The 13,337-nt window shown below is 41.6% G+C and overlaps 1 protein-coding gene across 1 annotated transcript in view; it reads right to left on the bottom strand.

Moving 5' to 3' along the window:
* Positions 1–13,337, bottom strand: part of LOC115125236 (pleckstrin homology domain-containing family G member 1-like) — a 148,541-nt gene that overhangs the window by 28,782 nt on the left and 106,422 nt on the right. Inside the window, 3 exon segments of the mRNA XM_065008926.1 lie at positions 116–238; positions 1,984–2,134; positions 3,314–3,360. Coding sequence (XP_064864998.1) covers positions 116–238; positions 1,984–2,134; positions 3,314–3,360 — 321 coding nt within the window.

Here is a 13,337-nt window from a genome sequence, read left to right as displayed (position 1 = left end):
ACCCAAGTCTTGTATGTGGGCTCACACACACCTGTATATGCAGATGTGTGTGAGCATGTGTGCCTATGTACCTGTTTACATGTTTAAGCATGTTCATTTGGAAGTGTTAATTTACCTGCAACCTGACAGCGTGTTCATGTTTCCTTTTCATGTCGTTGATGTGCCGGGCTACTCTCTGCATGGTGTCTATGGCCTCCTGCACCACCTCTGTGTCCTTCTCCAGGTGGTTGGCTATCTCCTACAGGGGGCAGGAAATACACTCGGGGTTAGAGTGGGTAATGTAATCGGCTAGATGTACGTTAGACTGGGTACCATCTGTTTCTGCAATAGCCAGCTATGTTTGCCTGGATTTTCTTGGCAATAGAGTTAGCTAGTTCAAAAATAGACTTGGTGGCTAACTGTACATACAGTCCATTAGAGCTAACTGTACACACACAAATGCAAGTTGTGGATGCAGTTCTGTATGGTTAGGCATACAGTGTGTGTTAGGAGTACAGTGCATTCACAAAGTCTCCAGAACCCTTGAATTTCTCCATATTTTCTTACATTACAGCATTTTTAGATTTTAAAAAAAATCCTCAATCTACACACAATACCACATAATGACAAAGCAAAAACTGTTTTTTAGAAGAAAAAACATGTTTAAAAAAAATCTGAAATATCTAATTTAGGGAAGTATTCTGACCCTTTACTCAGAACTGTTGAAGCACCTTTGGCAGCCTCGAGTCTTCTTGGCTATGATGCTACACCTGTATTTGGGGAGTTTATACCCTTCTTCTCTGCAGATCCTATGAAACTCTGTCAGGTTGGATGGGTAGCTATTTTCAGAGATGTTCGATCGGGTTCAAATCCGGGCTCTGGCTGGGCCACTCGAGGACATTCAGTCTGAGTTCCTGAGCACTCTATAGCAGGTTTTAATCAAGGGTCTCTCTGTACTTTTCTCCATCTTTCCCCCAATCCTGATTAGTCTACTAGTCCATGCAACTGAAAAACATCCCCAAGGCATGATGCTGCCAACACCATGCTTCACCGTGGGAATGGTGCCAGGTTTCCTCCAGACGTGGCACTTGGCATTCAGGCCAAAGAGTTCAATCTTGGTTTCATCAGATCAGAGAATCTTGTTTCTCATAGCTGGAGAGTCCTTTAGGTGCCTTTTGGCAAACTCCAAGCAGGCTGTTATGTGCCTTTTACTGAGGAGTAGCTTCCGTCTGACCACTCTAGCATAAAGGATGGAGATGGTTGTCCGTCTGGAAGGTTCTCCCATCTCCACAGAGGAACTCGGAAGCTCTGTCAGAGTGACCATCACGTTCTTGGTCACCTCTCTGACCAAGGCCCTTCTCCCCCATTGCTCAGTTTGGCCGAAAGGCTCGCTCTAGGAAGAGTCTTGCTGGTTCCAAACATCTTCCATGTAAGAATGATGGAGGGCACTGTATTCTTGGGGACCTTCAATGCTGCAGAATTTTTTTGGTACACTTCCTCAGATCTGTGCCTCGACAAAAAAACTGTTTCGTAGCTCTAGGGACAATTCCTTCGACCTCATGGCTTGGTTTTTGCTCAGATATAGTGTCAAGCGTGGGACCTCATATAGACAGGTGTGTGTCTTTCCAAATCATGTCCATTCAATTGAATTTACCACAGGTGGACTCCAATCAAGATGTAGAAAAACATGATCAATGGTTACACCTGAGCTCAATTTCGAGTCTCATAGCAAGGTCTGTATACTTATGTAAACAAGGTATATCTGTTTTTTATTTGTAATACACTTGCTAAAATGTCTAAAAACCTGTTTTCACTTTCTCGTTATGGGGTATTGTGTGTAGATTGATGAGGATGTGTTTGTCTTTAATCCATTTTTGAATAAGGCTGTAATGTAACAAATCATGGAAAAACTCAAGGAGTGTGAATATTTTTCGAATGCACAGTATGTGGGGCTTTGCTTGTGTGAGGTAGGTGTCATTGAGCGTGTATAGATGTATTACTAACGTGTAGCAGTAAGTGGTACTTGAGGATCCTCTGCACTGGCTTGAGCAGGTAGGAGCCCAAAGGCAGGGAGTGTCTCAAAGATTCCTGACGTTCTCGGAAAAACTTGGCCAATGCCTTATTCCTCATACACTCAGTCAACACAGCCACTGACCTGCAAAGGGAAAGGGGGAGGGAGAGAAGGAAAAATAAAACCTGATATTAATCCTAGGAACCAATGGCAGATATTGTAGACCAATTAAAGTGACTGATCACATGCGCACGCACACACAAATACACACACAGTCCTTTCTGAGAGGATGGAGCAAGGTCAGGTCAAGGCCCATGGACTTTCTATGCTGTGACCAAATAGGAATATATTTGAGTGTGTGTGTATGAATGGGCTCTTGTAAGGATTTTTGAGACCCTCAACCACCCCCTCTCACACAGCCGGTGACTCTAGCCAAGGTCGCACACGACCGGCACGCACGCACACACACACACACACAATTAGAATAGGAACCAAGGCTGCTGTATCTCAATCATTCTGAGTTCTCAGTTTGGGTTTCGTAGAGAGAACAATGTGAGGCCTGTGTGGAACTGCACTGTAATGTGGACACACACACAATATCTGTAACTACTCTATTAATCATCATCGATAATTTCAGGTGTGCTGTTTTTAGTGCGTCACAGCCATTGTGAAACACACAGCCCTCATTAGGTTTGATTGTGAAGAATTGCCTCATGTCTTTGTCCCCCAGACCCAAGCAAAAGCACAAGCACACACACACACACACACACACATACATATACACACACACACACACACACACACACACACACACACACACGATTTCCTATAACAACAGGTCGTTCACACAAGGTGAAATAAAACATTAAAGTCGCTGAGTATAAGGTGATGGGTATAATACCCATCTGTCAGAGTAGGGGCTATAGTAACTCTGTCAATATGCTCCATATAAAAGAAAAAAAGAAAGAGGGGGGTAAAGAAAGCGAGAGAGAGACCTTGGGGCATTAACTGGCAGTGAGGCATAGAATTGGACTCCTGTTGGATTGGGCTGTATATCAAGGCTACACAGAGAGAGAAAGGCTGAGGTATTGTAGCTCTATACAGACAATACAGAGCTATATGACACTCTGGGAATCAAGAACGTGAAGGTGAGAGTCACGTGTATGCAAACCCAGATCACATAAGGTAACAATGTGGATGCTTTTACATACATTCATACTTCATATTAGACTTTTAAACATGCACAAACGTACACGCACAAAGACACAATAAAAGGGGGGCAAACTATTTGTGTTTAATGCAGCCATAGTTGAGGTTTCTTACCTTGGGTAATTGGTGCAGTACTGAGTGTAAATGTGGAACTCTTGACTCTGGAAAAGAAAGATAAAATAATGGCATTACTGTTACATTAGCATTAGTCCTTGCAAGCATTCATACCAGTAACAGAGAAACTATCTTCTCTTGAATCAACCAACATTCCTCTTTGACTAGAGAATTTTAAAGACCTTGTAAAATGTTTGTGAATGTGAAAGTGAGAGTGAGTTTACATTTACAGTGTCTGTATCAAGGGGAAGAAGGGTGGTCACTTTGGATGAGTCAGTGGTAAAGCGTTCCTGAGCAATGCTTACTGAGCTAGAAACAGGGAATAAAGAGGCCTCTCTTCAGTTTTAAGGTAGAGAATGAAAGTGAACCTTATTATTATGATTACCAGTATCCATGTCTTATTAAAGGCTCTGTTGAGCACTATGCTGTAGGCCAGGGCTCCCCAACTCTCTTCCTGGAGAGCTACGCTCCTGTAGGTTTTCAGTCCAACCACAATTGTAACTAACCTGGTGGAAGTTAACAACCAGCTAATTATTAGAATCAGGTGCGCTAGATTAGGGCTGGATCGAAAACCTACAGGACGGTAGCTCTCCAGGAATAGGGTTGGAGAGCACTGCTGTAGGTGCTGTGATTAAAAGCCCCCCTGTTCCATCCCTGCCATTTTAATATTTTTCTTTGCCTCTATTACTGGAATCTCTCCACCATAAACTAGCCAGCTAACTAGCCAGCTAACGGTCATCAGCTAACCTCTAGCTCGGAAAGCTCTCGCCAGTTTGTACAACGTGATTCAACCAGAGCATACTGGACCTATTTTTCTCTCCATATCCCCGGATTCCTATCGCAAGCTATGAACCTTCTCACCTTCCGACCTTCGCCAATAATGTCCCCTGAATGCTAGCTGTCTAGAGCACAATGAACTGTTGGCTTACGAGGCCCATCGAATACATTCCGAAGCCACTAGCGAGCAGTCAGCTATCCTTTGCTAGCGGTCATCAGACGAATCGGACAACTCTCGCCAGTCTGTACAGCGCGACTCAAACCAGAGCTAGTCGGACTTATTCTTCTCGATATCTCCGGATTCCTACCGCAAGCTCTGAACCAATTTTTTTAAATATTTTTAAACATTTTTATTATGATTATTTTTGTAAAAAAATTCACCTGGAGTTATAGCAGCTAACGACCCCTGAACGCACAGCCGCTAATCTGCAGCCTGCTAGATATCTAAAGCACATTGGACTGCTGGCTTAAGAGGCCCATCGGACAAATTTCTTCGGCCACTATACATATTTTGCCAATTTTACCACACGGAGACCTGCTGATCCATCCGCTGATGTAACTGCCACAACATTCTTCCCTCCATCACGTCATCCCTCTAAGCCCTTTCTGTTAGCCTGCTAGCCCCGTGCCGCTAGCTGCTTGAAGCCACGCACTGGACTTGTATGATCACCCGGCTACGCATGCCTTTCCCTAACGTAACCATGCCGATTGCTGTTCTGGTTTGTAACTATTGTTTTGTTTCACTGTAGAGCCTCTAGCACTGCTCAACATGCCTCGGCTAACAATTTAGTTCCACCCCCCACACACGCAGTGACATCACCTGGTTTAAATGCTATTTCTAGAGACAGTATCTCTTTCATTATCACTATATGCACAGGTTTATCCCCACTGTATTCACATCCTATACCTTTGTCTGTACATTATGCCATGAATATATTCTACCGTGCCCATCTGCTCCTTTTACATTTACATTTACATTTAAGTCATTTAGCAGACGCTCTTATCCAGAGTGACTTACTCTCTGTTCTGAACGTACTAGGCGTCCAGTTCTGTTAGCCTTTAGCCGTACCCTTATCCTACTCCTCCTCTGTTCCTCTGGTGATGTAGAGGTTAATCCAGACCCTGCAGTGTCTACCTCCACTCCCATCCCCCAGGCTCTGTCATTTGTTGACTTCTGCAACCGTAAACGCCTTGGTTTCATGCATGTTAACATTAGAAGCCTTCTCCCTAAGTTTGTTTTATTCACTGCCCTAGCACACTCCAACAATCCGGATGTCCTAGCCGTTTCTGAATCCTTGCTTAGGAAGACCACCAAAAACATTGAAATTTCCATTCCTAACTATAACATTTTCAGACAAGATAGAACTGCCAAAGGGGGCGGTGTTGCAATTTACTGTAAAGATAACTTGCAGAGTTCTGTCTTACTATCCAGGTCTGTACCCAAACAATTTGAGCTTCTACTTATACAAATTAATCTTTCCAGAAACAAGTCTCTCACCGTTGCCGCTTGCTATAGACCACCCTCTGCCCCCAGCTGTGCCCTCGACACCATATGTGATTTGATTCTCCCCATCTATCTTCTGAGCTCGTGCTGCTAGGTGACATGCTTAACACCCCAGCCATCCTACAATCTAAGATTGATGCCCTCAATCTCACACAATTTATCAATGAACATACCCGATATAACCCCAAATACGTAAACACGGGCACCCTCATAGATATCATCATACTAACTAACTCACCCTCCAAATACACCTCTGCTGTTTCCAACCAAGATCTCAGCAATCACTGCCTCATTGCCCTCATCCGTAATGGGGTCTGAGAGCAAACGACCACCCCTCATCACTGTCAAACGCTCCCTAAAACACTTTTGCGAGCAGGCCTTTCTAATCGACCTGGTATACTGGAATGACATTGACCTCATCCCGACAATGCCTGGTTATTCTTCAAAAGTGCCTTCCTCACCATCTTAAATAGGCATGCCCCATTAAAAAAATATAGAACCAGGAATAGATATAGCCCTTGGTTCACTCCAGACCTGTCTGCCCTTGACCAGCACAAAAACATACTGTGTCGTTCTGAATAAGAGCACCTCATCCCAGCTACCCATTGCTCTGAGGCTAGGAAACACTGTTACAACCGAAGAATCCACTATAATAGATCATTTCAATAAGCATTTCTCTAATCTGCCAAAATTTCGTATCGTCTTTCGTATCGTCTGAGATTCCCAAAGATTGGAAAGCTGCCACGGTCATCCCCCTCTTCAAAGGGGGAGACACTCTAGACCCAAACTGCTACAGACCTATCTCTATCCTACCCTGCATCTCTAAGGTCTTCGAAAGCCAAGTTAACAAACAGATTACTGACCATTTTGAATCACATCGTACCTTCTCCGCTATGCAATCTGGTTTCCGAGCTGGTCATGGTTGCACCTCAGCCACGCTCAAGGTCCTTAACGATATCCTAACCGCCATCGATAAGAGACATTACTGTGCAGCTGTATTCATCGACCTGGCCAAGGCTTTCGACTCTGTCAATCACCACATTCTTATTGGCAGACTTAAAAGCCTTGGTTTCTCAAATGATTGCCTCGCCTGGTTCACCAACTACTTCTCTGATAGAGCTCAGTGTGTCAAATCGGAGGGCCTGTTGTCAGGACCTCTGGCAGTCTCTATGGGGGTGCCACAGGGTTCAATTCTCTTCTCTGTATACATCAATGATGTCACTCTTGCTGCTGGTGATTCTCTAATCCACCTCTACGCAGACGACACCATTCTGTATACTTCTGGACCTTCTTTGGACACTGTGTTAACCAACCTCCAGACGAGCTTCAATGCCGTACAACTCTCCTTCCGTGGCCTCCAACTGCTCTTAAACGCAAATAAAACTAAATGCATGCTATTCAACCGATCATTGCCCGCACCTGCCCGCCCATCCAGCATCACTACTCTGGACGGCTCGGACTTAGAATACGTGGATAACTACAAATACCTAGGTGTCTGGCTAGACTGTAAACTCTCCTTCCAGACTCACATTAACCTCTTAAGTCGACCCTCTACTTTTTTGAACATTCTGTTAAAAATCGCGCAACATTTCAGCGCCCTGCTACTCATGCCAGGAATATAGTATATGCATTTGCTTAGTCTGTGTGGATAGAAAACACTCAGACGTTTAAAAAACTGGTTAAATCACTGCTGTGGCTTTACCAGAACGGCATTTACATCGAAAAGCACAGGAAAAACTGATCACTGAAAATGGGAAAATATATCCATGCGCTACTTGAACCCATTGATAAACGTGAACCACAATTAATTGACTGAGGTTGCAGTACCTGCAGCTTCCACACGGTGTCTAGAGTCTTGTCATTTCCCTTCGAGTTTTTTCTTGGTCAAACACATACAGGACACCGTATCTCCTCCGGTCTAGGACCGGATATTTTCGTTGAGTTTCTAGCCGGACATTTTTCCAGACGGACAGATAATGATCTTTACATCGCCTCCTGATGAATTTTATCGCTTATTAACGTTTACTAATACCTAAAGTTGCATTACAAACGTATTTCGAAGTGTTTTGTGAAAGTTTATCGTCGACTTTTTGAATTTTAAAAAATGACGTTACGTTTTGAAACGATGTTTTTTTCGTTTATCACACAGTCTACATATAACGATATCTAGGCTTTATATGGACCGATTTAATCGAAATAAAGACCCAAATAGTGTTTATGGGACATCTAGGAGTGCCAACAAAGAAGATGGTGAAAGGTAATGAATGTTTTCTATTTTATTGTGCGGTTTGTGTAACGCCGAAATGCTAATTATTTTGTTTACGTCCCCTGTGGGTCTTTTGGGGTGTTGCATGCTATCAGATAATAGCTTCTCATGCTTTCGCCGAAAAGCATTTTAAAAATCTGACTTGTTGCCTGGATTCACAACGAGTGTAGCTTTAATTCGATACCCTGCATGTGTATTTTAATGAACTTTTGAGTTTTAACTAATACTATTAGCATTTAGCGTAGCGCATTTGCATTTCCAGAGCTCTAGTTGGGACGCAAGCGTCCCGAGTAGAAGCAACAGGTTAAGCATCTCCAATGAAAAATTTAATCTAGAATCAGCTTCCTATTTCGCAACAAAGCTTCCTTCACTCATACTGCCAAACATACCCTCGTAAAACTGACCATCCCACCGATCCTTGACTTCGGCGATGTCATCTATAAATCAACCTCCAACACTCTACTCAGCAAACTGGATGTAGTCTATCACAGTGCCATCCATTTTGTCACCAAAGCCCCATATACTACCCACCACTGTGACCCGTACGCTCTGGTTTGGCTGGCCCTCGCTTCATACTCATCGCCAAACCCACTGGCTACAGGTTATCTACAAGTCTCTGCTAGGTAAAGCCCCGCCCTATCTCAGCTTGCTGGTCACCATAGCAGAACCTACTCGTAGCACACGCTCCAGCAGGTATATCTCACTGGTCACCCCCAAAGCCAATTTCTCCTTTGGTCGCCTTTCCTTCCAGTTCTCTGCTGCCACTGACTGGAATGAACTGCAAAAATAACTGAAGCTGGAGATTCCCATCTCCCTCACTAGCTTTAAGAACCAGCTGTCAGAGCAGCTCACAGATCACTACACCTGTTCATAGCCTATCTGTATACACCCCATCTATCTACCTCATTCCCATACTGTATTTATTTATTTTGCTCCTTTTGCACCACAGTATCTCTAGTTGCACATCCATCTTTTGCACATCTACCATTCCAGTGTTTAATTGCCATATTGTAATTACTTCGCCACCATGGCCTATTTATTGCCTTAACTCCCTTATTTGACCTTATTTGCACTCACTATTTCTAGACTTTGTTTCCTTTTTGTACTGTATTATTGACTGTATGTTTTGTTCATTCCATGTGTAACTCTGTGTTGTTGTATGTGTCGAACTGCTATGCTTTATCTTGGCCAGGTCGCAGTTGCAAATGAGAACTTGTTCTCAACTAGCTTACCTGGTTAAATAAAGGTGAAATAAATAAATAAAATAAAAAATATGTCAGTTTCCATCTCTCATGCATCCTTGCATTACAAAGACAACATGACTTAACAAAGCTGGAATGAACCTTGCTCTCCTCCTCCCTTACTCTCATTCTATTCCATTTTCTCTACCTCAATCTCGCTGACTGTCTCTCCTGTTCCCTCTCTTTCGCTCAGTCTCTCCCTTCTTGGACATTTACATCTCTTTCCATTTTCCCATACTTCCTTGTCTCACATTCTGCACTAGCCCTCTATCTTTCTTATCTCTCTCCCCACTCATGTCCATCTCTCCATACCCTTCTTCATTTCTCATCCCCCTATCCTAGCTGCTGAGGCACACACATCAAATCAAATCAAATGATTTGGAGTTGCGTAACTGATAATAGCTCTGGTCCTGATTGTGTTCATGTGTCTATATATACTCTGGGTTGGGCCAAAGACAGGAAGTGGGCAGTTATAACAAGAAATAGCATCTTAAACCTTTTGAAGCTAGGGGGCACTATTTATATTTTTGGAAAAATAAATTTCCCAAAGTAATCGGCCTATATCTCAGGACCAGATGCTAGAATATGCATATAATTGACAGCTTAGGATAGAAAACACTCCAAAGTTTCCAAAACTGTAAAAATATTGTCTGTGAGTATAATAGAACTGATATTGCAGGCGAAAGCCTAAGAAAAATCCAATCAGGAAATGACTCATATTTTGTGTTTCTATGCATCCCTATTGGCCATTGAAAGGGATATCAACCAGAATCATTTTTCTACGTATTCCTTAAGGTGTCTACAGCCTTTAGACGTAGTTTCACGCCTTTATGTTGAAGAATGAGCGTAAAGGACCACATTGCGTAAGTGGCCAGCTGAGGGCTATCAGAGTGATTCTTGCGTAAAAGACAGAGGTAGCCATTTTTCCTCTCGGTCCTATTGAAAAGCCAATTTTCCTGGATGATATATATTATCGAACAGATATTTGAAAAACACCTTGAGGATTGATTATAAAAAACGTTTGCCATGTTTCTGTTGATATTATGGATATAATTTGGAATTTGGAATTTCTTTCGCCGTTGTAGTGACCGCTATTTCCGGTGGATTTCTCAACATAACGTGACAAACAAACAGAGGTATTTTGGGTATAACAATAATCTTTATGGAACAAAAGGAACATTTGTTGTGTAACTGGCAGTCTCGTGAGGGAAAACATCCGAAGATCATCAAAGGTAAACAATTTTTTTGATTGCTTTTCTGATTTTTGTGACCTAGCTACTTAATGCTTAGTGTACATAATGTTATGTTGTGCTATCGATAAACTTACACAAACGCTTGGATTGCTTTCGCTGTAAAGCATCATTTCAAAATCTGAGACGACAGGTGGGATTAACAAAAGGCTAAACTGTGTTTTCCCATATTGCACTTGTGATTTCATGAATATGAATATTTTTTCGTAATATTATTTGACTGTGGCACTATGCTATTCAGCGGTTGCTGAAGACAATTATCCCGCTACCGGATTGGGTAGCGTCAACAAGTTAAACAAAACAAAACATATCAATAAACGGACAACTAAACGTGACTACGTGGTGCACATGCACAAACACAAAACAATATCCCACAAATGCAGGTGGGGAAAAGTCTACCTAAATATGATTCCCAATTAGAGGCAACAATTACCAGCTGCCTCTAATTGGGAACCAAACAAACCACCAATCTAGAAATCTATAAACTAGATAACCCGCCCAGTCACGCTCTGACCTATACACCATAGAGAACCGGGGGCTCTCTATGGTCAGGGCTAGTATTCTACAATGTAGAAAATAGTCAAATAAAGAAAATCCCTTGAATGAGAAGTGTCCAGACTTTTGACTGGTACTGTACATATTGTAAGGGAAGTCCCCCCTGTATTGGACAAAAATGAATGGCAACATATTGGCAGTGAGCAAACCATATACACATTGTCCAATACCACCCAATTCGGCGTTGATTCATGCAAAGCATATTGCAAATGCCATATGGCTATTGCAGTTGTAACACTTTAAAAATTCAACAGGTGGCGAATCCGCTCCACCGTGGTTTTTCATATTGGATATGTAACCCAAGTCAACGTTCAAAAGCAACATTTTGAAAAAATGAAATTTTTGTAAAAAACTTATCACCCCTTAAAAAAGTGCTTTCTTGACCGTTTTTCGAAATTCTTTCGATTTTTTTTGTCAATTACACATGTGTAAGAACTGTATGAATATACTTTTGTCCAATTTTATTATCATAATTTTTTTTTTTTTTTTTTACATGCGCATAAGGAATATGTTTTGTCCATTTTCAATATGATTTCATACGAAGTCAAAAGTCAAAAATGTCAAAATTTTGTAAAAAACTTCACACACTAACCCTAACCCTAACCCTAACCCGTCCCAACTAGAGCTCTGGAAATGCAAATGTGCTACGCTAAATGCTAATAGTATTAGTTAAAACTCAAAAGTTCATTAAAATACACATGCAGGGTATCAAATTAAAGCTACACTCGTTGTGAATCCAGGCAACAAGTCCGATTTTTAAAATGCTTTTCGGCGACAGCATGAGAAGCTATTATCTGATAGCATGCACCAATACACTACAACAGAAAAGCACAGCAGGGGACGTAAACAAAATAATTAGCATTTTGGCGTTACACAAACCGCACAATAAAATAGAAAACAGTCATTACCTTTCACCATCTTCTTTGTTGGCACTCCTAGATGTCCCATAAACACTATTGGGTCTTTATTTCGATTAAATCGGGCCATATAAAGCCAAGATATCGTTATATGTAGACTGTGTGATAAACGAAAAAAACAGCGATTTCACAACGTAACGTCATTTTTTAAAATTCAAAAAGTAGACGATAAACTTTCACAAAACACTTCGAAATACGTTTGTAATGCTACTTTAGGTATTAGTAAACGTTAATAAGCGATAAAAATCATCCGTAGGCGATGTAAATATCATTAGCTGTCGTCTTGGAAAAAATTTCAGGAGAGAGCTCTTCCGGAATGATCTGGGCGGAGACCGGAGGTAAGCGGTGCCCCTCTTTCGGTTCAACCAAGAATCAAAGATGATTAAATTCACAAGATACTCGACAACATGGGGATGCTGCTGTGGGAGTTGAATGCTCGGTCTTATCTAATTCGGCTCACTGTTAACAATTGCTTGAAGTGGCGCAAGGATATTTATTTCCATTTTCTGTGATCAGGTTTTCCTGCGCTTTCCGATGTAACGCACGTTATGTAATAGCCACAGTCGTGATTTAACCAGTTTTAAAAACGTCCGAGGGTTTTCTATCCACACATTCTAACCATATGAACGTACTATATTCCTGGCATGAGTAGCAGGGCGCTGAAATGTTGCGCGATTTTTAACAAAATGTTCAAAAAAGTAGAGGGTAGGAGCAACAGGTTAAAAAGTGCTTTCTGGACCGTTTTTCGAAATTCTTTCAAATTTTGTGTCAATTACACACGTATAAGAACTGTATCAACATACTTTAGTTGTATTTTAATATCATATATATATTATTTTTTTTACTTGTGCATAAGGAATATGATTTGTCCATTTACAATATGATTTCATAGGAAGTCAAAAGTCAAAGTCAAAATTCACTTTTTTTGGGGCCAAATGCCATATGAAATTTGACATGCTCAAAAATGCAAAATTGACTGGCCTGATGAACACAGGATGGCCGAGCAGTGATAGTTGTACCTTTCCATCACTCGTTGTGTTGATTTCATCATGTCCATTAGGTGATGTTTTTTCACTATAGAATCATATTGCAAGTGCGCGTGCATTTGCAATATGGTTCAATGGACAATTACCATATGAAATTTGACATGCTCAAAAATGCTAAATTGACTGGTCTGATGAACACAGGATGGCCGAGGAGTGATAGTTGTACCTTTCCATCACTCGTTGTGTTGATTTCATCATGTCAATTAGGTGATGTTTTTTCACTATAGAATCATATTGCAAGTGCACGTGCATTTGCAATATGGTTCAATGGACAATTACCATATGAAATTTGACATGCTCAAAAATCCTGCAGAAATGCAAAATTGACTGGCCAGATGAACTAGGGATGGCCTGACAGTGATAGTTGTACCTTTCCATCACTCGTTGTGTTGATTTCATCATGTCCATTTGTTTATGTTTTCTCACTTTTGCAAAGTCACTGTGCATTTGCAATATGGTTCAATGGGC

The sequence above is a fragment of the Oncorhynchus nerka genome, linkage group LG24, assembly GCF_034236695.1.
Source record: "Oncorhynchus nerka isolate Pitt River linkage group LG24, Oner_Uvic_2.0, whole genome shotgun sequence".
Classification (NCBI taxonomy): domain Eukaryota; kingdom Metazoa; phylum Chordata; class Actinopteri; order Salmoniformes; family Salmonidae; genus Oncorhynchus; species Oncorhynchus nerka.
This window is presented reverse-complemented; position numbering and strand designations above follow the sequence as displayed.